Below are 25,255 nucleotides of genomic sequence, written 5' to 3'. Positions count from 1 at the left end.
TTTCTGGTGACTGAAATTTTATTGTTTAATATACAGCCGAAATTCAATGAAACAATGTTTCTTTACAATAAGCAGTTTATTTAAACTATGAGAATACTCAAGTTACTCACATCGTAAAAAACTTAATCCATCAAAAAGTCTTATCTATATTAATAAATTTCATATTAAGCAAGAATTAATAAATATTTTTAGGTGACAATATATACTTAGCAAGTATTCTAGAAACAGGTTATACCACTCTGGTTTAGAACATGAGAACTATAAAAGTTTGAAAAAATCATCTGTATATGACCTGCAGATTTGATACCTGCATTCAAGAGTAAAACAAATAACATCAATTACCACTTGTATTCTATTTTAAAATATATCTTGAAAATAAATTACTGCAGCCAATGCCTAAAGTGAACAGGTGACCCATGTAACAAGATCAGCTAAAATAAATAATTTACAATAAAAATTGTTGCTAGCACAAAATCATCATACAAAAACAATTATTGCATTTAGCTCTGCACAGAAAATAATACCTTTTCTCATAGCAATGTGAACTGCTATAGATGCTACATCTATACCTACCATCATCTTTAAGCTGAAAACTGTAAACAGCTTATTTCGTGCTAGAGCTACAAAAGTATTATAATGCATTTATTTAAAAAAATATTTCGAGTAAGTTTATCTCCAACTAATACTAATTTCTAAGAAACTTCAAATCTTAAGAATCTTCACCTAAAAATCAGTTGATCAACTGGTAATTTCCCTTTTATTTTGAATTTTAAATACCAGCTAACTATTCACAGATAGCATTTATCCTTAAAAAAGGGAATTGAGGACGTTTGGGATGGTTAAAGAGGCCAGATAATTAAAATAGGAGGTTAAACAGCAATGAGCCCCTCCTTTTCCCATCAAAGCTCAGGAATTTGCCAGGCTCACTGAAGTGACACACCAGAAGTTACCGTCACTGTCTCTAGACCTGCAAACACCAGCTGGAAATAACTCAGTCCTTTCGTACTCTTCTTTTGCGCACTGATTTCAGTGGACGATCTCCCATTTCTTCATCAGCTTCTTTCTTCTGGAAAAAAAAATTCAGCATTAACATTTTAAGCTTATTTTAATTATTGAAACTGGCATACTACATTTTTTCTCTTCCTGAATTCCCCAGTCATTTTATCACTACATGCAGCACTTAAGTGATGGGACATTTTTTCCACACTACTAATCTAATGATTAATAAAGTGGGTAGAAGACTTTTCATTTCTATATTCAGAAAGAAGAGAATAGTATGTTTAAACCGATGTCAGAAATTTGGTTTTGCCCATGTCTTTGCTGGTTTAAAAGCAGTGACTTTTAAATTGCTATACCAACATTCTTGAAGTTCACATTTTGCTAATTTTATTTCCACTTCTGAAGTAAGATGCATTTAAAACATTTTAACTGTTCCCTTTAGAGAGTTACAAATAGAGCAAACTGTCCTTAAATCAGATGTGGTGTTCCCAGTTTAAAAGCAATGGGCTTACAGAGGCACAGGAAAAGCATTTCCAGTGTGAAATCCATTCTCATACCATGCATTGCTTCCTCACTTTCCTGCATCACGTAATGGCAGGCACCTCCTTTAGAAGGAACAGCTGACAGAATGTGGCCCAGCCTGAGTGAGGACATGGGGTACATTATGTGTTCCAGACAACTCCCAACAGAAACACCTACACACTGAAAACACTCAAAGAAAAGCAAGCCATGCCCTCACTGTGACACTGTGTAATGCCACAGACACATGCAGAGCTTGCTGTAACTTTCACAAGGAGTCATGTGAATCCTAGCAGATACTGTATTCCTGGGTAAATGTACACGGAAAAGAAAACTTCTTACAGGAACAAGAGAAAAGTACACAATAAGGGGAAATTAACAAAGACTTCCAGTACTGAAACAACACAACCTCATGCCAGGTACAGTTTCCTAGAAAAGTTTTACATGAAAAAGAATTAACATTACACTAAACAACTCCCTTAAGCTGGAAAGTGACTCATTTAGGGAGTGACAAGCACAAGATGATAAATGGGTGGATCTAAAGTGTTTCAGACACTACCAGTTTCTAAATGAAGGAATAATGAGTAGCTGACAAACACACAAATTCCATTCTACAGTGGTATTTAATGAAAATAATTTTGTAGAGTATCTGGCAGACTGGATCAATCTGCACAAGAAAAACAAAACTGCAGATGCTGTGTTCAAAAACTGTTCGCTTAACACCTTATTTTGGAATAAAAAACGTCAAAATGTAACTGAAAAACTTAAAAGTTTTTCTAGATCTCAAGAAAAGGCTTTTCACTTGGAAGCACATATTCTACCAGTCAAGAAGCACAATGAAAACTGACCAATTTGCTGCAGCATCCAAATTTAATAATCCGTTAAGAACTATACTCCTGTAAAAATATTTCACGTGTAGGGAGCTGCCTGATCGCTTCCATACTATACCTGTATTTATGCAGAGCATTTGAGGTGTCAGATTCAAAGGAAAGCATATTTCTAATTCATGATTTGTTTTATGGCTCAACAGAAGAAAAACACTTGTAGGTAACTGAGCTTAGTTAGAAGTATGATGTCAGACAATGGCAAGAAAGTAGGGAAAAATGCAAACTTACCTCATCTTCTGAATCAGATTTATTTGACCAATCACCTGGACTTCCATCTGGAACTTCATTTTCTTCTTCAGCATCATAAATATCTTCACCACCTTCACCGTCAACTTCTGCAGCAAAAGTTAATTTTACGTCATAAACACAACTATATTACAAATACACTACAACCAGACATAGTAGTAAGGAAAATAAGCCAATTTCAGTCCTAGAAGGAACTGCTTGTTTAGAATAACCTATAAAAACATCTCTATGATACAGAGAGAAGAATTCTCATGAATTAATAGAAAGTGATAACTGCCAGATTTAACAACCAATTTTAACAGCTCCAACTTTGCCTCTTTTCATAATAGCCCATACTATCTTCAGACTTGTTACTGACTTAAAGGACTTGATTTACTTTAAAACTAGCTATTGTATTGGACAGTTTTGAGAGCAGAGTCTAAAATAGGACAACTGACAAAATTCTGATTTAGATGTGGAAGTAAAGTATTACAGTTATCAGTCATCCAGCATGGGAGACACCTACATCCTAAGGGTATTCCCCTTTTCAGCAGGGAATTCTTCTGACATACGTCCAGCTTGCATTACTACTGCACTACCAGTACTCTTTATGATACTTTCTATCAAGTGTAAACAAATCTTAAATCTGACAGAAAGGATATTCATCGACATTGTGCAACTTAGTGGTCCGCCGGTGGCTTAGTTAAAACCAGCAGTGAAGTAGTGCTCAATTCTCTCGTCAGGTCACACCTACATCTCATGAGCACTGCTCAGGTGTGAAAAAAACAGGAAAAAACCAAAAACAAATATCTAAAATCTGCACCCACACCAAATTCTTACTGTTGCATCTGAGTTGAACTGAAACAAAAGTATCCCTACAGATGAAGAATTTAGTCACATAGCAGATGAGACTCTCCTGATTCTTGGTGATGAAAATCTAGAAATACCTAATTTGTTAAAATATTTGATACTTCTGTCTCAAATTAAGGAAGTAAAATATTTTTACTGTAAAAGTACCAAGAACTTTGGCTGCAATATAGCTATATATTGAGTCAAACAGAGCTTCACTAACTGTTATGAATGAGGAAGTTAGTTTTGCTGTATGTCAATATACCTGATTCATGCCTACTGTGTCTCTAGTATCAAAAGGAGAAATATGACCAAATAATGAACATCATGGTTTAAGAAAGATGTAGACGAAGATATCTGTCCTAAAAATAAGCCCTTAATAGAAGAACTTGACAGAAATTCACAAAGCCTTTAGTCATATTGTAATAAAGAAATTGGAAATGATAAATTATGCAAATCCAGCTCCTCCCATAGGTACGAACTTCAGTAGAAAGGAAAAAACCCTAAATCAAAAATACAGCAGAAGCTGTAGAATCCAGAACTGAAAAACTGTACTATTTAAAATTATTATTTTAATTTTAAACATACAGTAAGTTAACCATTATTTCATATAAATAAATTTAGAACTTGACAAATAAGATTCAGACTGTGGCCCTGAAATTTCATTTTGTGCCAACATTCTTTTACTTCCTGCAATATCTTTCTACAGGTCAACAAAAGCAAGGACACAAAGCAGACAAATAGACAATGCCACAAAAATTAACATGGAACAAAAAAAACCCAGTAAATCCCATGGACAATGCCCTTCAATAAATACTCTGTCAGCAACTCATTGTCGCTGGTGTTAAAGAAATCACCAAGTGTTCCTAAAATTTGCTGTTATGCCACACTTCCTTTTTCTTTCTTTTTAAAATAGCCCCATGATACAATGTGGATTTCAAGTCACTCAGCATTCTACAGTTCAAAACCCCATTGCTTTCAACTCCAAAACTGAAGGAGGAGGTAATGACTGTGAAGGAACCGTAAAAATCATGAGGTGACAAAGATAGTAGTGGAAAATATTTATGACTACAGATACCATAGAGAGAAATCTCAGAGGAAAATTGTATCTGCACCTGATGGAAGCTGGCATCCACCATCTTCAAGTTCTACCATCAACAAGGAAGCAGAGGGAAGAAAACAGGAGAGACCCACTTGCAAGTCCTGGACCAAATTGCTTCCCTTTCCCAGTACCTGAAACAGAAGCCTCCCTTCCCATCTTCTTTGTATTATCCCTTTTAAATTCTCTTTTTGTCTCTTCTATTTCTCTTCTCTCTGTAGTAAAAAGAATCAGGAAAAGGAGACAGAAGACAAATTCTCTAATGCTTTCAGACACAAAGAGGCAAAAGAGCAATAGAAAAAAAGGGAAGATTTCAACCTGCAAGTATAAAAAGTGGCAGGAAGCTGAAGGAAGCTAAGCAATTCTTCTTAAAGCAAGAAACAATGAAGTCCTGTGACAGCAAAGTGTAATCCTTCCCTCTGAAGCCTAGAATTTATTTGAAAACCCTGGATTAGTCATACAAAAGCAAGCTAGGTTAGTTTTACTCGGTGTTCTGTTTAGTAACTAAAAGTAAAGGTCTAAAATAGAACCTACCTTTGCAACACCATGAACAGCTGTTCCAAGTACAATTTAAGAAAGCTGTAGGAGCTGAACAATGTTCCTCTGCAATTGCCCGGGTCTTATTTCTAACATTGAAACACACATTTTAAGGTATTATTTATTAAGTGATGTGTTGTAATTAAATAAATTATCTGAATATTGGAATTGAGGAATGGCAGCCTTGCAACAGCAGCATATTAGGTACAAACTATCATCTGTATCAAGACTGGGTAGAATAAAAGAGAGTCAAAAAACAGGTCGAGCAGAGTAAGATCAAAAGGAAAATGTAGGAAGATACAACACTGAAATCATGTACCCACAATTTAAGCTAAAGTAAAGAATGTAGCATAACCAGAATAATTAAGTGCCTTGGTTAGGCTCTCCAATAGCTAGGCAAATGGACTAAGTTTGATGTGGCAAGCACTGTGCCAAATACGTACTCAATTCTATCAGTAATGGCATGGGAACTGCTGATGAGTGAACTTCCAAGTAGTACAGACAGAAGCCATCAACACTTATACATGGTGCAAAGACAGCCAAAACCCACCAAGTTTCAGTCAGTAATACAAAGTGATGTCGTACAAAGACAAAAACCCCAACAAAACATGAATGTCTGCTATGTCTCTAATTATCCATGCCAGTCCCTTGTCACTTTATTTGTTCTCACCAAGGAAGAGTGAAATAAGAAGCAGAATCTTGCAGAGTTCTGAAGCTAAAAATTTTCCCATCAAAATCAAGATAATGCATTTTAAGTTAGGTGCTTTGGTTTTTATTAATGATATAGACTCAAGGAAACTCTAACAGCACCTCAAAGCTATAGCTGAGTAGCACCCAGTAATGTTTGATACAGTAACATGGGGTGATTTTATCCTTGGATGCTGCAGTACAGCTCAACCTACTGAGTCATTAATTTCTCCCCTGGGCAGTAGGACACACCTCTGCAGGAGTGCAATAGGTTGCTAAAAAGCAACATAAAGGAAGCTGCAGACTTCAATATTTAAAGTATTTTCAAGTGTTAGAAGAATAACTCAAATCAGTGACCAACAGAACAGTATAACCCTCACAGAGAGTTATAAACAGATTTATCCTAGAGACTTGAAGCTATTCCAGACACATTTTAAAGAATAAAGTGAGTTTAACTGCTTCAGGTACTTGTATCTGAATAATTAAAATGTGCTCAATATATGAAATATTTAGAAGGGACAACATATGTATCACTGTCTACAAACATAACAAATAGTGCTGGAAGCATGTTCATTTCTTGAAAGTGAAGAAATGCTGAGTAGAGCCTTACTTTCTGCTTATATTTATCAGAGCTATTAGCCATGAGATGCCACTCACTGAAAGTTATCAAAGATGAAAAAAGGCTTAGAGCAAGGCACATTTCACATAGTCTAAGAAAACAGGTTGTAATTATTGTCAATACAATCCATGAACTAGTTCTATTCATGTCTTTAACCAAACTGCAAGCTGACACACTCTTACTCATCTTACCATCTTCATCAGTATCTTCATTTTCTTTTTCTTCTTCTAGTTCATCATCTTCGAAGTCCTCTGTCTCTTCTTTTAGTTCTCCCTTTGTAATTTGCTTAAATACATCAGGCTTTTTGAAGTCAATATATTCATCTGATTTCTATAAAAGATTAAAAATATATTTATATTTCAACGCCAATTAAGAATTAAACAGGCACTGTAACAACTAAGTAATACCAATGGCATATTAAAAGGGCACATTGTTGCACAGATGCTCAAATTTCCAAATAAAGTATTAAGAATAAAACCAAATAGAAATATAGTAAATTTCACTAACCTTTCCTGGCCAGCAGAACAACACACTTAGACCAATGGGGAGAGCTAAAGTCAAGATGTAAAGAACCCAGAGCCATGGGTGTTCTTCTGCAGCAGTCACCAATTGACTAAACATACCAGGCTGTATTAAAAAAAAAAAAAATGCATTTATATCCCTCTCTTCAATTAAATAAGTTTATAAAGTGTGCTGTATGCATTTATATTGTCCAAAACCCTTCTTTACCTTTGCTTTTTAATGACTAAAGCAATATTGCATTGCAGTATTGCATTTCAATACTAGAAAAGCAACAACTCTACAAATTGCAAGGGGCAGGTAAAGAACAGATGTAGAACTCCGAACACACCAGACCAGCCACAACTCAGCTCTGTAAAGTAATACGTGCACACTGTACCAACTCAGCTGAAACTTCCCAAAGCATCAAGAGCCTGAGGGCAGCAGCTCCTGAGGAATAATGCTAGCTCCACTTGTACTACCACCTTCTCTGCTTTGACAGCCAATTATTCAGGGAGTAAATTGTCCTCCCAGTACAGCTCTGACTTACAGAGTAGAGACATTTAAGCAAGTGCCTGGTTCATCTCTGTAAGAGGTACATCAGGAGCTAAGGAAGTTTTGAGAGGGCACAGTGGAACAAGAGGACTCAAAGCAATTTTTTGCCATTGTATGTACAGGTACAGATACAGGTTCAGACATAAACCCAAACATTTTGGAAAAGGGCAAGGTTGTGTGAAGAGATAGCTTTCTTGCTTGCCTGGACAAATATGCTGTTGCTACTTGCTCACTCTGTGACAAAAAGCAGCTGTAAGGAATTGGCCACATTTGCCACCAACCCATCGTTTCTCCCCCAGAACAGTAGCCTGCTGTTGCCATTTAATCCAAGAGAACAGAGGATTATTAAGTAGAAACGGGAGTGCAGGCAGGGCCCATGATCCCATATGGCAGGGCAGATCCATCCCACAACACAGGGAAGGAGAGAGGAAGGCTGTCAAAGTGCAATAAACACACAAAATGCAGATGCCCACATAGAAAAAGAACTGACGCAGCTCTATAAATATACATGCAACATTTTCAGAGCTGCATAACACACACCTAAGCAGCCAAAGGCCTGAAATTATTAAACAGAAACAAACACTAGACTATTTATTCCTCATGGGAGAGAAGCATCAAAAGAATATAAATAATGGATATAATCATAAGGGAAAATAGACAGTGAGGGGTGGGAGGGCAAGTCTTTGAATGTAAGTAACTCAGCTATCATTCTTTCACTTGCTGTCAGGTACTGAATTTCTAGTATCAATGGGAACAGCAGAAGGCTTCACAGGAAGTCAATTTCTCACTAGGTGTTTAAGTAAAATGCAGTACCCTTTTAACCTCAAGAAAATACTCATCTGGGAAAGGAAAAAGCCAAACTACAAGACAGAAAATCTATCAGAGTTACTCAGCAAAATTATTAATTGCAGACAAATTAATACTCTGTCAGAATGAACAGAAAATTTTTCCAACACCACAGCTACTTTCTACTATCAAGAACATAGTAAACTTTATACCTCATTAGCACTTGCCACTAATTTCTTCAAGCCCCAGCTATCTGCTGCCCAGCGATCTGCTACCTCTTTTTCTGAGCATATGATGAAGTTATCAAAGTAGATATCGGATGTCATAGACCAGAGTTCTAAACCAATAGCACTGACAGCAGTCATCTTGAATGGGTGAAGATCTTCAAAATAGTCTGGGTTTGGTATTTTCCGAGGGCTCCAGATTCCCTGTTAATGGAAACAAATGTAATCACATTACCTATAGCTCACCAAAAAAAGAACTTCTGAAAGAGATTTCAAAATAATAATAACTTTTATTTAAAAATACAATCAGTAGAGTTTAACCTATCTAAAAAAGAACTGGAAATAGCCTGTAGGATTTTGGTAGATGGGTCTCAATTTTATGCCTTAGGGCAGACCTCCTAAGTAATTTTTTTCTTTTTTACTGTAGATGTTACAGTAATAACTGACTCTTACCAGTAGTGTTAGAGAAAATTTTAGAGAACGATAATTCAACCTTATGATAACCTGTGCAAATTAGAACTGTATTTTGTTTGCAAACCTGCTTAGGATCTTTACCCTCCAAGTCATCAGATTCAAGTACTTCCGTAACTAATATAAAGTAACTCTCTTTAATATCCAGCTGATTAACTCTTCTATTTGGAGGGGAGGAGGGGAATTTAATTATCTAAAATTGATACTTCCTCTAAAATAGAACTAGTAAGGCAATCTGCTTATTGAAAGGCTGTATTTGTTAATATCAGAAAAAGACTAATTCAAAATACTCACATTTAAAACTCTAATGAAATTCAGAATACAATTCTGAAGTCTATATTAAATAAACGGTACCAATTAAAAATTGTATAAAAGGCAACTTCAAACAGGTAAGTTGTTTTAATACAAGAAGCACTGCTTCCCAGTATACTTCAGGGGAAAAATAAAAGCAAATTAAAAGCAAAAAAATCTCAAATTAGTGAGGGTATTCAGACTCATTCTAAAATATAATATACTGCAAAAAAGCCTAAGTAAATATACTACTTTGACTTGCTTGCTCTGCTGATCTCTGTATCTTTTAGCAATGACCAACAATTTGGCTATTACCTGATAATTAGGATTATCTATCATTGGTGCTCTCCATTTTCCTTTATACTTTGGGTTATTCTTCATGGGACGCACCCACTCTCCACAACCAGGTGCAGTCTCACATTTTGCATTACGGATCTGAGGGGCTTCCCACTCCCCATCCATTTCTTCATCCCTAGAAAGAAAAAAAAATTACAAACAACTGCTTCAAGATCAACCAAGTGTCAAACACTGGCAGTCTGAAGTCAGAGTCTATGCGTATTGTAACAACCTCAGAACTCTGACCAGTTCACAGAACTTTACCCAACAGTATAAACACTTTTTTTTAAGGAGTGCTATATCTTTTTACTTAAAGGTCACATGTTCGTAACTACCACAGCATGACTGACTTCAATTACATTCCTGCCTTTGCAGACAGTTTGAAAGACTTCTACCCAGGATGCTTAGAGATCCCTTTGAGACTTACATTATGATTTCAAGTTATCAACAAACTGTAGCAAATTCTTTCAAAGGGGACCTTCATATTTTTTTTTTATTTATGTATCTTCAGAAAACAAAAGGCAAGGACACGTTCATGTTTTTATTAAAGCAGTCTCTCACACCAACAAATATTTGGCCATACCTTACACATTCCAACTTACTACCTCAAAAGACAATGACATTTGGACTGATGTCCACAACTAATAACCTGCCACAGAGAACAGTCTTACCTGCAAAACACATTACCAATCTACACTTACCAGTCCTTTGGTTTTTTTGCATTAGGATCTGGAACATACTGTGGTTCATCATCAAGCCAACCCTCTGGCTTTACAGCATCAGGATCTTCTATTCTAGCAGGCTCATTTTCATCCCTTCAATTACAGACTTATGTTAGGAAATACATCAGCCTGACTTTGGACCAACGTTCAAAAACACGACAGAATTAGACTCAATTATCATAAGCCTTACACATACACATCTGCTCATAAATATCTATACTATATTTACATTGTTTCATAGTGCTATTTAGTCCAGAAATTGCTGGTACCAAGTGGCAAGTGTTAGTAAGGTCTTCCCATTGAGCCTTTCCTACTCTTCCTGAGCTGCTGTAAGAACAGTAGTTCACACAGAAGTAGAAATTCATTGCAAATTCAAACTATATGGTAGAAAAAACTTCTTATTCATGTGTAGCAACCTTAGTTACTACTTGCAACTATGCAGGGCACAAAATTAGCAAATAATAATTTCATTTGTCTCCTTATACCCACCTCAAGTATGTTTTCAAATTTCAGTGCTTTTAGTGAAATGTATTTGATTTGTCATTAGCAGACCCCAAAATAAAACGAGTCAACTCTTTCAAGTAAGTAACCTGTATATAAAAGACATTGTAAAATTTAAAAAGTTCTCCTTACCAGTCATCTGGCTTGACAGCATTTGGATCAGGTATTTTTGGTCTCTCATCCCAATCATCAGGCTTCTTATCAGTAGGATCCTCTATTTCTTTGGAAGGATTTACCGGAGGAATCATATTCTCAAGAAGACTTCCTTTACTGACAACTGTTTGGTCGATTAATATTTCAAATGTATCATCTGGTTTTAGCACTAAATTGAAGAAATATGGGAGCCATTTAATTTTACAGATATATTTAACCAAAATTATAGAATAAGCATAGACTTAGTCAAATAACAGCAAACAGGACCCTCACTAGCAGAGGAGACAGACTTCTCACTCAGGCACTGGATCTGGACACAAAACATTGCCCTTGAGGGGATGTATGACCAGCATCAGGTCCCCAAAGATGAAACTTGGAAAGAAGAAAATTCAATTGCTGAAACACATCCAAACACATTCTAAGAGATTTTTCAAAAACCTACCAACTTGGCTAAAATTTTGTGGTTTTTACTTAAAAGCACAAACAGTGAAAAAATAAGCTCTGTCCCAAAAGGCATCTCAGCTACTAAATTACAATCTCACATTTGAAAGCATGGGAACACAAGAACAGTACCAGAAACACAGCAGAAAGATCAAAGCAGCATTGTCTATCAGGTTCTAACCTCTAACAGCCATTTTCCTCAAATGCCTCACTGCAAATGCTTGAAGAGAATTTCCTGGATGTTAGTAAGTGTAACTGAGAAGCCAAGGTCACAGAACTGAATAATGTCAGACCCAGTATCCAGATGTATCCAGATCTATTTCTAATGAGCACTTATACATGTGCTCAATGTTTAAATAGCAGAGTCAACTGTCCGTTTAACATAATGAAGACCACAAAGTAAAAGTAATTACTATTCCACTCTTACAACAGTTTTCTAAAAACAGGTTAAGAAAACCACAGTAACAGTCTTGTAATAGTTTGATAATATCTGATGATGGCCTTCCAGCCTGAAATTTTCAACAGCTTTAAAACAGCACAAATGCAAAAATGAACCCCCATATCACCTTTAGATGAACCACAAAGAACTAATTTTTAAACTCCTGTTATCAGTCACATAAATGCATTGGCATCACATAGCTCTATGGAGTCTGTTTGAACAACTGTAACAGAATAAATGCAATCCAAGTTTAAGTACCTTAATTCATAATTTCTAGCAAACAATCCAAATACAGGAATGCATGCATTCCTTTATTATTATGAGATTACCATTATCTAAAATGTAAGTTTGATATGGCATATACAGCAATCTATTTTAGAAACCACTAAATTTTCCCATGGCACAGCATTTGAACATGCCTTCTGTTATTATTATTCAGTGGAAGTTCATAAGTACAGTCAATTTGGCTGGATTTGCAGTATGCCACAGATTAGCCCATTCTCTGGCTGCTATTCTTCCTCAGAAGTCAGAAAAAAGGGAACAAAATTAACTTTTATTTCTCTATAAAGTTCACTGGTAAAAGAAGAGCTGTCATATGAATTAAAACCAGCCCATATTCATTCACTTCAGAGTTGTGCTGACCTGTTCATGCACACTGCTTCAGATGCAGGTGTTGGTGAGAAGTCAGCGTGGAAAAGAGTGGTGTGTGGCATGGTACAGACTTAACTGAATTCCTCTGAACTCTGACACCTTCCCAGAATATTGGGTAGTTGCACATTTTATTTTCTTTCCCAGTAAAAATAGTTTTATTACAATAATTATTGAAGGCATTTATTAGTAAAGGCTAGTCAGGGCTGATATGTTTTTTCCTGTAACTGAGTATAAAGCAATAGCATCTGAAAGCTACTTTTATGTCCTGCAGTTAAGCCCTGTCATTAAACCATTTAACCCAAATCATTAAGCAACCACCACTCAGAATTAACGAGCTATTACAAACAAAGACTCAATTAAAGAGCTTCAGCAGACAAAACCACATTTTTAATCTCTCCTTTCCAATATAAGAATTAGAATTACATTTTTAAGAATTGAACAATACCAAGAGTATATAGATGTGTCTTCTTGTCCAAATAGAATTTTTTTAGGTCTACATCAGGACGTTCAGCATGCTTTTCATCATATTCGCCAGTTTTAGGATTCTTATGTCTGAAGATAAAGTGCAGTTTGTAATCTTCTCCACATTTATCTGGTCCAAACATAATAGTGTAAGGTGTTTTGTCAAAAAAGTACTCCTGTAGAAGCAAGAAAACTGAGCATGTGTTATACTGGACATTTTATTATGTCACTTTTGGTACTTCTTTTTCTTGGTGTAGACCATAGTTACTTATTTCTAAAAGATAAATGAAAAGTGGTAGGGTAAATCATGAAAGGAATTCAACAATCCTCTGGAGCTGCTGGGTGCTCTCTGTTTTCAGGGAATGGACTAACTCTCAGTCTCTTCAAGGAAGATTAATATATTTATATATTTAGACTTTATGTTATGTAGGAGTGCCTGTTACAAATCAAAACACCCAAGTATCTCTCTCCCTCTACAAACATTACACTAAAAGATGGAAGGGAACTAGTTACTGTTCTTCCTAACAATTTTATTTTCCAATAAAGATAAACCCCAGAATATTAATATCCATATTTTATAAGTACCTTTTCCTCTCCACATTAAGTAACAGCAACAACCAACCATGAAAATATCAGATATAGTTATTCTCCTTCAGAGTATGTTGCATTACAGAGTTATGTCAGTATCTTTTAATATTTATATTTTCTGTATTTGGAATACACAGTAACATGCATGTGCTGATCAGTAAAATTGTTTTACAAGTTATGAGTTAAGATTCTATGACTTCTATTAATACAGAAAGTCATACTAAACGTACACAGAAGTCCTCTGTCCTGGATATCAGACACCACCCCAAGCTGTCCTCAAATGAACAACTGATAGCAAATATTAAGCAAGAGGACATACCAGATTCAAGTCACTGCTACTGGAGAGAAGTTTAATATATGCACCGCCACAGTCAATGCCTTTTTGGAAATTCACTTCGTATCTGGGCAAAGAGAAAGTCACAAAAACATTCTGAGTATCAGAAAAATATTAACTGCTAATCTGCAGTTCTAATTATGAATCTATTAAGACTGCATATTAGTACCTACTGTCAAAACACTTATATGTAAGCAAAATGTTTTAACTTACTAATACACACTAAGTAAAAAATCTGAAGGATTACTTACTGAACAATCAAAGGTTTATCATCAAAAACAAATGTCTTTGTTAGCATTGCTGAAATTGCATGATACTTTGCCACTGATTTTAACACTAATCCTCTGTCTCCAGGCAGTGCATTTTCTTTCAGCTCTTCTACTTCCCATCTTCCTAAAACAGACATGCAGAGAGTCTTTGAAAAATCCAGTCTGAAGTAAAGAAATCACAGCCTTACTGAAAGCAAAGAGCAACAAATAAAGACTAGTTGCCAAAGTAGGGCAGAAATGTTGGCATCTGATACAAAGATGTTATTTCTTGTTCTCAAATTTACAAAAATCTGTAAGTAAACTTTATTACTGTACATCTGTATCTTTAGGTTGTGGTATCTTACAATGGCTAGAGGAACAAAGTATTTCTCCAGATTTTAGATTTACTTCTACCATCATCACATAAAAAATATTAGTCACAAAGCACTGTGTAAAGCTAAAGACCTGCATCATTACTTTTTTCTGCTTACATAAAATTAGAATCTCTTGAGTGAAATCTAACCACAGGGCAGATGAAGTTCCCTCCTTCTCCCCAAAGTCTTTCCAGGAATTATCATATTTGGTCCAAAACAAGCCTACAACTTTAAAAATAGAAGATTTTATATTTATACATCCTCCAAGTTTGGGATAAATACAGTTGAATACACACTTGCCCAATATCCAAAGAATGAGATTTCTTCTAAAAGGGCAGTTACATTTGCTCCAAGATTAACAGCACAAGATTCACTGGTTTTTAATCCAGGAAAGAACACAGCACAAAACACCCTACTTTTACAATCCACTGTAATTTTGAAGAATGCCTGTGTCTAATGTAAAAAAGAAGAAAACATCATGAGATCCTCAGCTTGTAATTTAGACAAGAGTCATAAATTGTGATGTGCAAATGAAACAGTGATTTACTTTTATTCAACTGAAGTGTGATTAGTAAAAGTTATTAAGGAAGGGCAGATATGCAAGTCAACAACAAATTCCTAGTTTCTTCTAGCCTCATAGACAGGAAGGAGAAGAATTCTATCCTCTTCAATACTGCTCCTTCCTGGAAACTAAGGCCAAACAATAATGCAAGGCAAAACAACAAGACTGGAAAAAAGAATTTGAAAGTAGCTCAAAAATGTGTCTTTATCACAGACTTTATTAAATGTTCAACTTCCTGACTTCAAGCAAGTATGATTGTTCTGATGTTAAAGACAATTTTTTATCTAATACGAAGCCAAGTAATCAGAGAGACCTCATTTCACATAAGCATCTCATCTGTGTGGCTATCTCCTCTGCAACTTCTTCATTTTACTAATTATTTTGGGTAACCACTAAATTTAGAAACATCAGTTCTACACTGTACTGCAAGTTATGCTTGCTTACCACTTTTTATTAACAGAATTTATTTCATTTGAGATAAGAACAGTAGCACATCTCTGTTGCAATAGAAACTTTTTCTCTTCTCCCCACTCCCTCTCAAATGAAATAAAACTCAGGTTGCAAAATTATTGCCACAGATCATGCATCTGCTAAAATTTTAAGCAGCCAATTCTAGACTAGGAAATCACAAGTGTAAACTGCAATGATTAAACCATCAGTACAATGTTTTCATTATTGCTTTCCAAATATGTTTTTGGCTACTCTAAGACTACACTGTACAAGAACCACTGAAGAGCCCTACATTCCTGCACAGGCAATCTGAAAAAGTATTTAAAAAAAAAATCATGCAGTTTTAACTTTCTTGTTTCAGAGGCTATACCAAGAGACCAATCCATGAATCAGTAGTAGGACAGATGGAGCAAAATGGAGCACAATGCTTTAGAAAACTGTTTAACTGAAATTGAAGTGGTAAATCTTTTTCACAGGATTTCAGAGAAGACCGTTCTAAAGAAACAATACTCATAAACAAACAGTATTAAATATTCAGCTGCCAAAGGGTATTCTGGTACCATCCATGGCAATATGTTGTTTGAATGACAAAAAAAGTTATATTCACACTAAATAACCTAATGAGCAACATTTCACATCTCAGTTTCAAGATAACAGTCATTATACAAACTAACACTTTTGACCTATGCAATCTAGACATTCAAAGATAAGTTCTGCGTCGTTTCTCAAATAAATAGTAGTTACTTCTCAAAAAGCAACAGAGCATCACAAAATACATAGAAGAGGTACCCATTAAAGCTGCTTACCATCATATTTAGCAACGTTATCATCTGTGTCTTCTTTCAGAGTTACAGATAATACCCACCTAAAAAAAATTGTACTGGTCATTGATCCATTTAAGCAAAGCTGTGTTATTTAACAAACAAAGGAAAAAAGCTTTTGCTTCTAGGCTGTGAACCTGTAATACTGATTTTGAGTCAGCATCATGGAACTGCATGTAGTTCAAACAACATGCAAAGAAAATTTAAAGGACAGTCGTCTAATACAACATTTCAAAATATTCCTAAAAATGTAAATGAATAGACAATTAAAAGTCTAAAGTAATTAAATTCCTGAATTATTTAACTCTGAATAAACTTTAGTTTTATATACAAGTTCAATTTGGCAGAATGTAATATGCATTTAATGTAAAAAATGCACAGAAAATAGCAAGTTTCATCTATAATACCTTCAATAGAGGAAATAATAATTTTCTTTTCAATAGAAAAGAAAATCAGCCAAAAGGAACCTTAACTTTATCTGACAGTAATAGTACACATGCATAGCAGAGGACAAAAAGGAATGGTAAGTGACAAATCCAAGATTCCAAGTGCACTGCACACAGGAGATCCAACAGGCCTGATGGCCTAGATTCTATGAGCAAGGCAAACTTGGCTAACTCATTAAGGTAATCACAAGATATGCACAACCTCCATACGAAGTGTTCCTCTGGAAAGGTCAAAGAGGAAAAGGGCAGTCCACCCTCATCTGGACATATGGCAGTTCTATCTGGAGCAATGCACAGGAATATCTTAAGCCAACAGTGCTGCTGAACTCTCTATTGTATCAACCACAAGAATACATTCCAATAATTTATTCTGGAAAGAACTGCTTTCATTCATTCTGAACTATCTTCTCTCTGCATGGCGTGATTCAGGGATGAATACTTTCTCTTTTCTGCTTGAATTGCAGTCACATTTGTCCACTGTTAACAGAGATGCTGGAAAAGCTTCACAGTATAAATAGCAAACTAGATCCTTGGCCTACTAGGAGAGAGATCAATGAGGACATAAAACATCTCTACAAGTTATGTGAAAAATTTTCAATGCCCATTCTCAAAAACAGTTACTGTATTCCTACCTAGTCAATTTATATATACTTTTTTCCACACTTTAGGGAAGAAAGGCAGCATGCTGCTTACTTTCTCATAAATCTTTCTTCCATGCTCCTTAGTCTTATGTAAATTATGCACAGCTAGACCAAAAAATCCCAAGCGCTGTAGCTAAAACTTTGAACATTAGATTTAGTAGGAAGACAAACTAATCTTTGAACAGCTCTCTAAAAAGCTAGAAGCTTGGATAAATGATATCATTCAAGTATCCCAGCTAAACTTTTGCATCTGTTAATCAAGGTTTTCAGTGGTTTGTTTGGTTATTTAACAAGCATTATCACCTCTTCTATCTAGTAATTTTTTTCTGTCATCATAGGTGCTGATTTTGCACTTAACATTTAGAACTGACACATACCTAAGATCATGTGAAGTGTTTGCTCCTGAAATGTAATGGTACTTCATCTCTCAGCTAGACCTGGCTAAATCTTTATATTATTTTTCTTAATGTCCACAAATCCAGAGTTTATTAAAAGCATCCTTGAAACACACAGAGAAAAGTAATATATCTGACATGTTAAGTGTCCAGTTTAACATTATGATGTATTTGGAGCAAGCATTAATAGTCTTCCCAATTTAATCCCCATAAAAATTATTTTTATAAACATAATCGCAGAAAAACGAATACAAAATGAGTCCTGCCACTGTAAGTTAAATTGCTGAAAGTAAAAGTTTATCATTTTAAGACATAAGCTTACCCTGACAATCCTTCATCAAAGGTTTCTGTGAAATATACTTCCCCAGTTGGCTTTGGAGTCTGGTACACAACCTAAGAGATATGTACAGATTCACGTTCCAACATAAATTACAATTTTTCATTTGAAATACACTCTCATATCTCCAGAAGTAATCCACCCAGACAGACCAAGAGATTTTGTTCATTAGAAATACCTAGCAGCATAAAACCATCTCTCCCTCACCCACATTTCAATAGTTTGTGTGCATCCCTCCAACAGTGAGCAATTTCACATCTCTGGATTTTAGAAGGTGCTTCCTCTGTTCAAAGCTCATAACTAAAGCTTTGTTACATTTTCTGTTAAATAAAGCTCCAAAATTTTTTCTGAACTTGCACCAAATCTGCTTCCTCCCTGTTTCTTTCTTTATGTTTTCCATTCTTCCATTTTCCCTTCTATTGCCTACATCTGTTTTGAAGAATAGCATACACATTTTCTGGCAATTAAAGACAGTGTCAAAAAGCAGCTGTGATGGATGAAGTCAAGAAACTGGTCTAAAGTCAAAGTCTCAGTGAGACCAAGGTGCTTTCCATTTACTTCTTTAGAAGTGGCACATTACAACTTGCAACAAAAGGTTCTGTATCTAGATTGAAGAAAAACCTTTTTCATGACGATCGACCACTGGCAGGAGATTTTACACTTGGGCATAAGAGATTTACTCATTAAGTTTGCCCTGTATGTCACATATAGCAAGGGAAAAACTCAGACTGCCATATTTGAGACCCACTCAATTGTCAAATGCAGATTAACTTGCTCTAGTTATAACTATGCATCTGTTATTTAACCAGCTTACCTCTAGAGAAGATTTATCTCTGTCAACATCAGCTTCTTGGGACTGCTTGTCAAAATTCTCCACTTCAACATCTGCATCCAGATTTTCTTTGTTTTCCATTTCTGCAGTCACTGAGCTAATTATCAGGACACCCAAGCACAGCCAGTCCCACTGGAAGTGCATCTTTGTTATCTGAAGAATTTAAAGTTTTAGAATTTAAATATAATTTCAAGGATATTATTAATACTATTTCAATTTTACCCCAGACTTTTTATAAAAGAGGAAGAACTCCCATTAAAATAATGAGAAATAACTATTAAAAAGTGTTGTCACTATAATATGATCTTAATTTGCTTTAAATATTTTTTTTTATTAATGGGCCCTGACTCAGACTCTCTTTTCCTTCCTGTTTTCCCTATGGAAGTACCTATAGCCTGTTCCTTTACCTTGCCAAATCAAGCAAGACTCTGCAATATATATGCTTTTTAAGAACTAAGCAAGACTGCTTTTATTTTTCTCATTTGTAAACAACCTGAACAAGCAATTAAATTGAAGTCTCTACAATGCATCAATAAATACCATTCTTTTCATTAGGAAAAATTAAATTACACATTTAGGTTGTAATATTAGCCACTGCCAGAATTGCACTTCTATTTGCCCCTATTTCCAATTACTACATTTAGGTGAGCGCAGAGTGTATACTGGCTCCAGCTCTAAGTGCCAAAAGAAAGTGCAAGATGGTTTCAGAAAATATTTTCTGAAATTATTATCCAGTAATTTTCAAGTTTAAGTTAGGTAGAGCAAGAATTTAAGCTTAAATGCAAATACTCTCCTAATTTCAGGGAAACCTGAAAAACTTTAATCTGCTATTGTCAATAGCAGACTATTGCTCCAGCCTCTCAATCTAAACTTCTGTGAAATCATTGTTGCCCAGTATTTTTTGCTCCACATCTGGAAGACGTACAAATCCAATTTCATCTTAGAGTATCCAGTGTTTTGAGGAAGTGCAGTGTCAAAAGTACCTATGCAAGTTTCCTCAAAAGTCTTGCAAAAATGTGGTTTTTTGAAATTATTTTTGTCTGAATTTGGAAACAGAATGAAGACAGATTCTAGACACCTCTGCATGGGTATTTGTCACTTGTTTCTTACTCATTTATATTCACAGTAAGCTTAAATAAATGCTGGTATTTATTTTGCTATTGTAAGACATTTTCAAGCCTTGCATTACTTGTAGTCACTACTAGTTATATTAAAAGCTCTGGTGCTGAGGTACCCTTTGCACCTGAGAAAGCAGCCACCCTCTCAGTTACATCATCACTCCTTAGAGATTAAATTGTTTACCACTACAACTCTAAATAACCCAGCAATTATAGATACTATCTTATATTAAAATGTGATTATCTTCCTTCCTTTCTGGCTTTATCAAATTTGATAAGCAATTAAAACATTGTAACTGCACTAATAATTATTTAATCATTCATTTTTTAACACCTGCAGGTTTTATCAAGCAACACATATAGAGATCAAACAGTATCAGGGCTTTAGTTCTTTTAATATCTATTATTTTTATATTAACTGCACTGATTATATAGCCAGGATATACATAAAATACAGGATCATCATAAATAAGCATTTCACACACCAGTACTATGTCAATACTAGGATATAATCAAAAGCCTCTTTTTTTGGGACTAACACCTATTTCCCACAAATCTACATTAACCATATTACTATTCTTTTTTTCTCCCCTACTACTATCCACAATGCCTGCCATTCTTTGGACTTTACAACCTTGCTTGAAGATAGTAAGTCTGTGGTTCCCTCTTTTTTTCAGGTGATACATTTCAACAGTTATCTGTTAATTTTAGTAGTGTTTTGTATTTGACGTTTTTTTTTTTAGGTTAAAACTAGAAATTTTGTTAATTCATAGACCTCCTCAGTAGTTCTAGCACTTAAAATAATCTTGCCCTGAAGATTTAAAGTAACTGAGTTTATCACAGGTGAACATGTAATCTTAAGGTGTATTTTTGAACACCTTTGTCTGAGGAGTATCAGTTTTACCAACTCCATCTTCTTGTTCCTTAACCATCGTTATTAGGACAAGCACTCAAAGAATTCCACATCAATACCTTCTGGACTCCTTAGCTCCTAGCTAAACTGTCAAATATTAAACAAGTATCACACTTGCATTTTTAGCATATAGCTTGCCTACCTTACCTTTGCTAGTTTGTCATGCACATGGTTTCTGCTTCTCCTGAAGCAGAGCAAGAGGTACAACTTTCTCTTCCAGTACATTTCAGGTGTGTTTGTGTATGATTGACAATGCTTTTCACTTACGTAGCTGAAATTTTACTGTAATTACCCCCATTCACTTTTGTTCCATACACAGACTAACACAGGCATCCAAAAAGACACACTAGTACTCATCTTTGCAAACAGCTCCATTCCAAAATTTCTGATGCTGTCACATGGTTCCCACTGAATCTTATCACTACTCCCTGATCCTACCCAGGACTACCCTAAGTTCCTTCAGCTTTCAATTATATCTCTTACTTCTTCCTTCAAGAAGAGAGGGTGCATTTTAATTTTGACCTTTTAACATACTTCTAAAATAGTCCCAGAAATGCTGAAATGTTATCAAGACCAATTAAAGTTAACACTCAGCTGCCAGGCAAAGATGGTTTTAACCAGCCCGTGACATCTTTCACTTTTGTGAACTCTGCCACACTACAGTCTTAGAATATAAAATAAATCTTTCACCTAAACCAATGAGTTTATGGTCTCAAAACAGATCTTCACACTACACATTTAATTATCTTTAAAACCTACTGAACATTCCATAGTAACACATGAAGATCTACGAGAAACTTTTCTTACTCTATTTTCAAGATGGCAATGAAAATAAGTCAAAAGGATTCCCACTGTTACAATTTCCTCAGCAGAACAAAGCAAATTAGAAGAGTCTATGGCTCTCACAAAACACCAAACATATTTACTAGCAGTCTTGTCAATGCATCTAAGTTCAGACCTGTAATTTTAAACATACATTTTGCATAGCTTGGTCACTTTTTACCATGAGTAACCACAGCACAGCTACACATCAGCAGGTCATTTAAGCCAGCAGTAGTATTGCAGAGGATGCTCCAGGGACCAACAACAGTGCTGCAACATCAGCAGAATATTGCACCTAAAGTAACAAGCTGCTTCTTCTGAGACACAGACCAGTACTGATAAAAGACAACGGCATAAGCTGTAAACATAGTCTGACTGGATATTAGAATTTCTCTCCCCACACGGACAGGCAAGCAGCAGTACAGCCTGCCTAGTCTCAGTCCTTGGGCTTTTCCAAGACAGTATAGAAAAAAATCTCTAAGCAAGCTGGACCAGCCTCAGGGCTACCTCTGTTGCAAGCAGCAGGTCAGGGGAGAATTCGTGGTGTCAACAATTTGATTTGGGTTGCATAGTGCAACTGTGTCAACTTTTGTACTTCTGTACCAGGGTGTATCGTATACATGCCATTAAGTTAGCAGCATCATTATTCCATTCACTGAAGAACTTAGTTAAGAGGTCAGGATCTTTCAGATTACTGACCTTTTCTTGTACTTTGAAAACAGTCATGCCTTTTCCATGTAACTCTCAGAGTTCTGGATTCTCTAGCAGAAAGGGAGTAAGACAGCTATTCTCACTCCGAAGTCCAAAGCTCCTGCATCCAGTATCAATATACTGTCTTTTCACAGGACCAAATACCAATTTCATCCAGGGATGTGAAAAGCGGAGGATATTTCACACCCCCTTTCTTCCATCTGCAACCATGAGCTGCTTTATTCCCGCTCTCATTCTGCTACATTGGCATCAACTTGACATAACATCCAGCTGTAACTGGAAACGTTGTGTAACTGGAAATGCATGCAAGAATTCTTCCACGATTTTAATTTTTTCCTTTATTGGGTGTGAAAACTGTACCTCCCTCGCTTTACCTTTAGCGTTAAGCACCCTGCGCTGTAGTGGATGCCGAATGCCAAGTTCAGCAGTTCCTCCAGCCACAATGCTGCACTCCCGCAGGCGCCTCGAGATATTCTGCTGCTACAGGGAGCTCGACTAAAACCTTCAAGACCCTCTTTCCCAATCAAAAAATACAGATTTTAGGGACAAACGGCCACGCGGTGTCGTGTCAGCATGCGACTCGAACCTGCTTTTTGGGATACCTCGAAAGGAGAACCAAGGCCGCTGGAGCTCCGCCCGTCGTGCACCCGCGACTCCGCGCTTCTCCCGCCCGGCCTCGGGGAAGGGGCCGAGCTCCCGAGCCCTCCCGCATCCCACCCTCGGGACCAGCCGCCGTCGTGAGGCAAGGGCGAGCCGGGGCCGCCACCGCCCGCCGGGGCCATCGCCCCTCCCCTGGCCGCACGGGATGCACACGCACCTCCCGCGGGGCTGAGCGCCCGCCGCTTCTCCCGGCCCGGTTACCGAGCACGGCGACGCCGCTCCTCCCGCAACGGGCGGTTACCGGCGGTTACCGGCGGCGCTGTCGGGCCCGCGGCGGGCGGAGCCGGGCCCGGCCGCTCGCCCCGGCGCATCCCCGGCCGCGCACGCGCGCGGCGCCCCCGCCGCTCTCGGGAGTGCGGGAGCAGGTGCCGCGGCCCGCGCCGCGCCGCGCCGGCCAATCACGGCACGCACGGCACGGGCGAGCGGAGCGTGCGGGGAAGCGGGAGACGGGCAGCAAGCTCCGCCAATCGGAAGCGCCCGGATTGAGGCCGGACCAATGCGCGGCTGGATCGCGGCTGCCGGCCCGCCCTGCGCGGGGCGCCTCAGCCAATCGCCCGCCGCCATCGGCCGGCCCCGCCCCTCCGCCTTGGCGCCGCTGAGGGGGGTTTGTTGTTATGGCCGCGGGCCGCCGCCCGCCGCCCATCCCCGCCTGCCTCCAGCCAGGGAGCGGCCAGGATAAAGAGTTTTCCAACCCGTAACCTCGAGTTAATGAAACCCTTACTTACAGCTAGACGCTCACCCTGCCGCTTGAACGTACGTGCCGCGAAGCAGAGCGAAATAAAAACATTTTAAATGAGCTACTGTGAAAAACGCCAGTCACTTGTTGTTTATTATTTTTAAAAGTTTAATAATAATAAAATGGTTATAAAAATAGTAATACAGTTAGAGTAATAAAAATTTAGAGTTAGGGCAATTACAAGACAATAGAAAGCAAAGAATTACGGACGTCCGGATATTTTTGGATGCTAAGCTGCTCTGAAAAATGCATATTTTATGATTGGCTTTTCGCAAATGTTACAATGAATATTGTATGTGTAATGTTAGAAAGTTATGCTGTATTAATTCTCTTAAGTAGTGTGTTAAATATACTTTCAGCTTACAACATAATGTTAAAATAGAAACTCTGCGATGTAGGATTTTTTTACTAGCTCAAGGGATAAGATAATCAAGAAACTCTTCGCACAGAGATAACAGCAACAGGACAAAGAGTTACAGGCCCCTTATCAGAAAAGACAAACATTCTTCTACCTTCTCTCTGTCTTCATGGAACCACCAGGATTGAGGGGAAGGAGTTGACAAAAACCAGAAGTGCCCGAGAGCATCCGGACATCCGTAATTCTTTGCTTTTTATTGTCTTGTAATTGTCCTGACTACATTTTTATTACTCTAATTGTATTACTATCTTTATAACTATTTTATTATTATTAAACTTTTAATATTTTAAAAACCAAGTGACTGGTGTTTTTCACCGCTGCCAAAAACATGTCTTGTGAACAAAGGAATAGCCCTTAAAAGCAATAGCCTGTTGAATATTCATGTATCTCATACATGATGCATAAATTCCTTGTAAATTAAGAATTTTTCTGGTTTTTGTCAACTTGTTCCCCTTAATCCTGGTAGTTCCATAAAGATGGAGTGAAGGTGGAAGAATGTTTGTCTTTTCCAATAAGGAGGCTGTAATTATATGCCCTGTCACTGTTATCCCTGTGCGAATAATTTCTTGATTATCTTATCTCTTTTCTTGAGCTAGTAAAAGATATTTTAAATCACAGAGTTTCTATTTTAACATTATGTTGTAACGTAAAACTATACTTAGCACACTACTTAAGAGAATTAATACAGCATAACTTTCTAACATTACACATATAATATTCATTGTAACATTTGCGAAAAGCCAATCATAAAATATGCATTTTTCACAGTTACTAAAGCCAAGTTTGTATCTGCCTCTTATGCTGAAGACAAATGTTGGCATGCCTTTGCAAAAATCCACAAAAATATTTAAGAGGAGAATTGGAAACACATTATTCAGAGAATTGAATAACTGTGCTT

General features: G+C 36.9%; 1 protein-coding gene across 4 annotated transcripts; it reads right to left on the bottom strand.

Moving 5' to 3' along the window:
• Positions 1–23,517, bottom strand: CLGN (calmegin). Of its 4 annotated transcripts, none has more exons than XM_021526493.3 (17): positions 23,361–23,517; positions 18,962–19,132; positions 18,133–18,203; positions 16,314–16,372; positions 14,125–14,266; positions 13,859–13,940; positions 12,935–13,127; positions 10,938–11,127; positions 10,284–10,397; positions 9,562–9,718; positions 8,473–8,688; positions 6,929–7,048; positions 6,613–6,751; positions 4,897–5,004; positions 4,713–4,793; positions 2,634–2,740; positions 1–1,066 (listed from the first exon to the last, which is right to left on the bottom strand). In XM_021526493.3, the coding sequence occupies exons 2-17, from the start codon at positions 19,121–19,123 to the stop codon at positions 992–994; spliced, it is 2,016 nt and encodes a 671-aa protein (XP_021382168.2). In that variant the 5' UTR covers positions 19,124–19,132; positions 23,361–23,517; the 3' UTR covers positions 1–991. The 4 variants fall into 4 exon arrangements, with proteins under 4 accessions (XP_021382168.2, XP_031360541.1, XP_021382166.1 ...); XM_031504681.2 differs by lacking the exon at positions 23,361–23,517 and adding an exon at positions 23,146–23,229; XM_021526491.3 differs by lacking the exons at positions 4,897–5,004; positions 23,361–23,517 and adding an exon at positions 23,146–23,225.
• Between the last annotated feature and the right edge of the window lie 1,738 nt (positions 23,518–25,255).

The sequence above is a fragment of the Lonchura striata genome, chromosome 4 (genome assembly GCF_046129695.1).
Source record: "Lonchura striata isolate bLonStr1 chromosome 4, bLonStr1.mat, whole genome shotgun sequence".
Classification (NCBI taxonomy): Eukaryota; Metazoa; Chordata; class Aves; order Passeriformes; family Estrildidae; genus Lonchura; species Lonchura striata.
The sequence above is the reverse complement of the archived record's forward strand: the minus strand, read 5'-3'. Positions and strand labels throughout refer to the sequence as shown.

What these genes read in the sequence shown, in the direction of transcription:
- CLGN (XM_021526493.3), bottom strand. Translation starts at nt 19,123, where the DNA reads ATGCACTTCCAGTGGGACTGGCTGTGCTTGGGTGTCCTGATAATTAGC. An exon ending in GAGATAAATCTTCTCTAGAG is followed by an intron (nt 18,204 to 18,961) that starts GTAAGCTGGTTA and finishes CATATCTCTTAG; the next exon opens with GTTGTGTACCAGACTCCAAA. An exon ending in TAGTGGCAAGTGCTAATGAG is followed by an intron (nt 7,049 to 8,472) that starts GTATAAAGTTTA and finishes TTTTTAATACAG; the next exon opens with CCTGGTATGTTTAGTCAATT.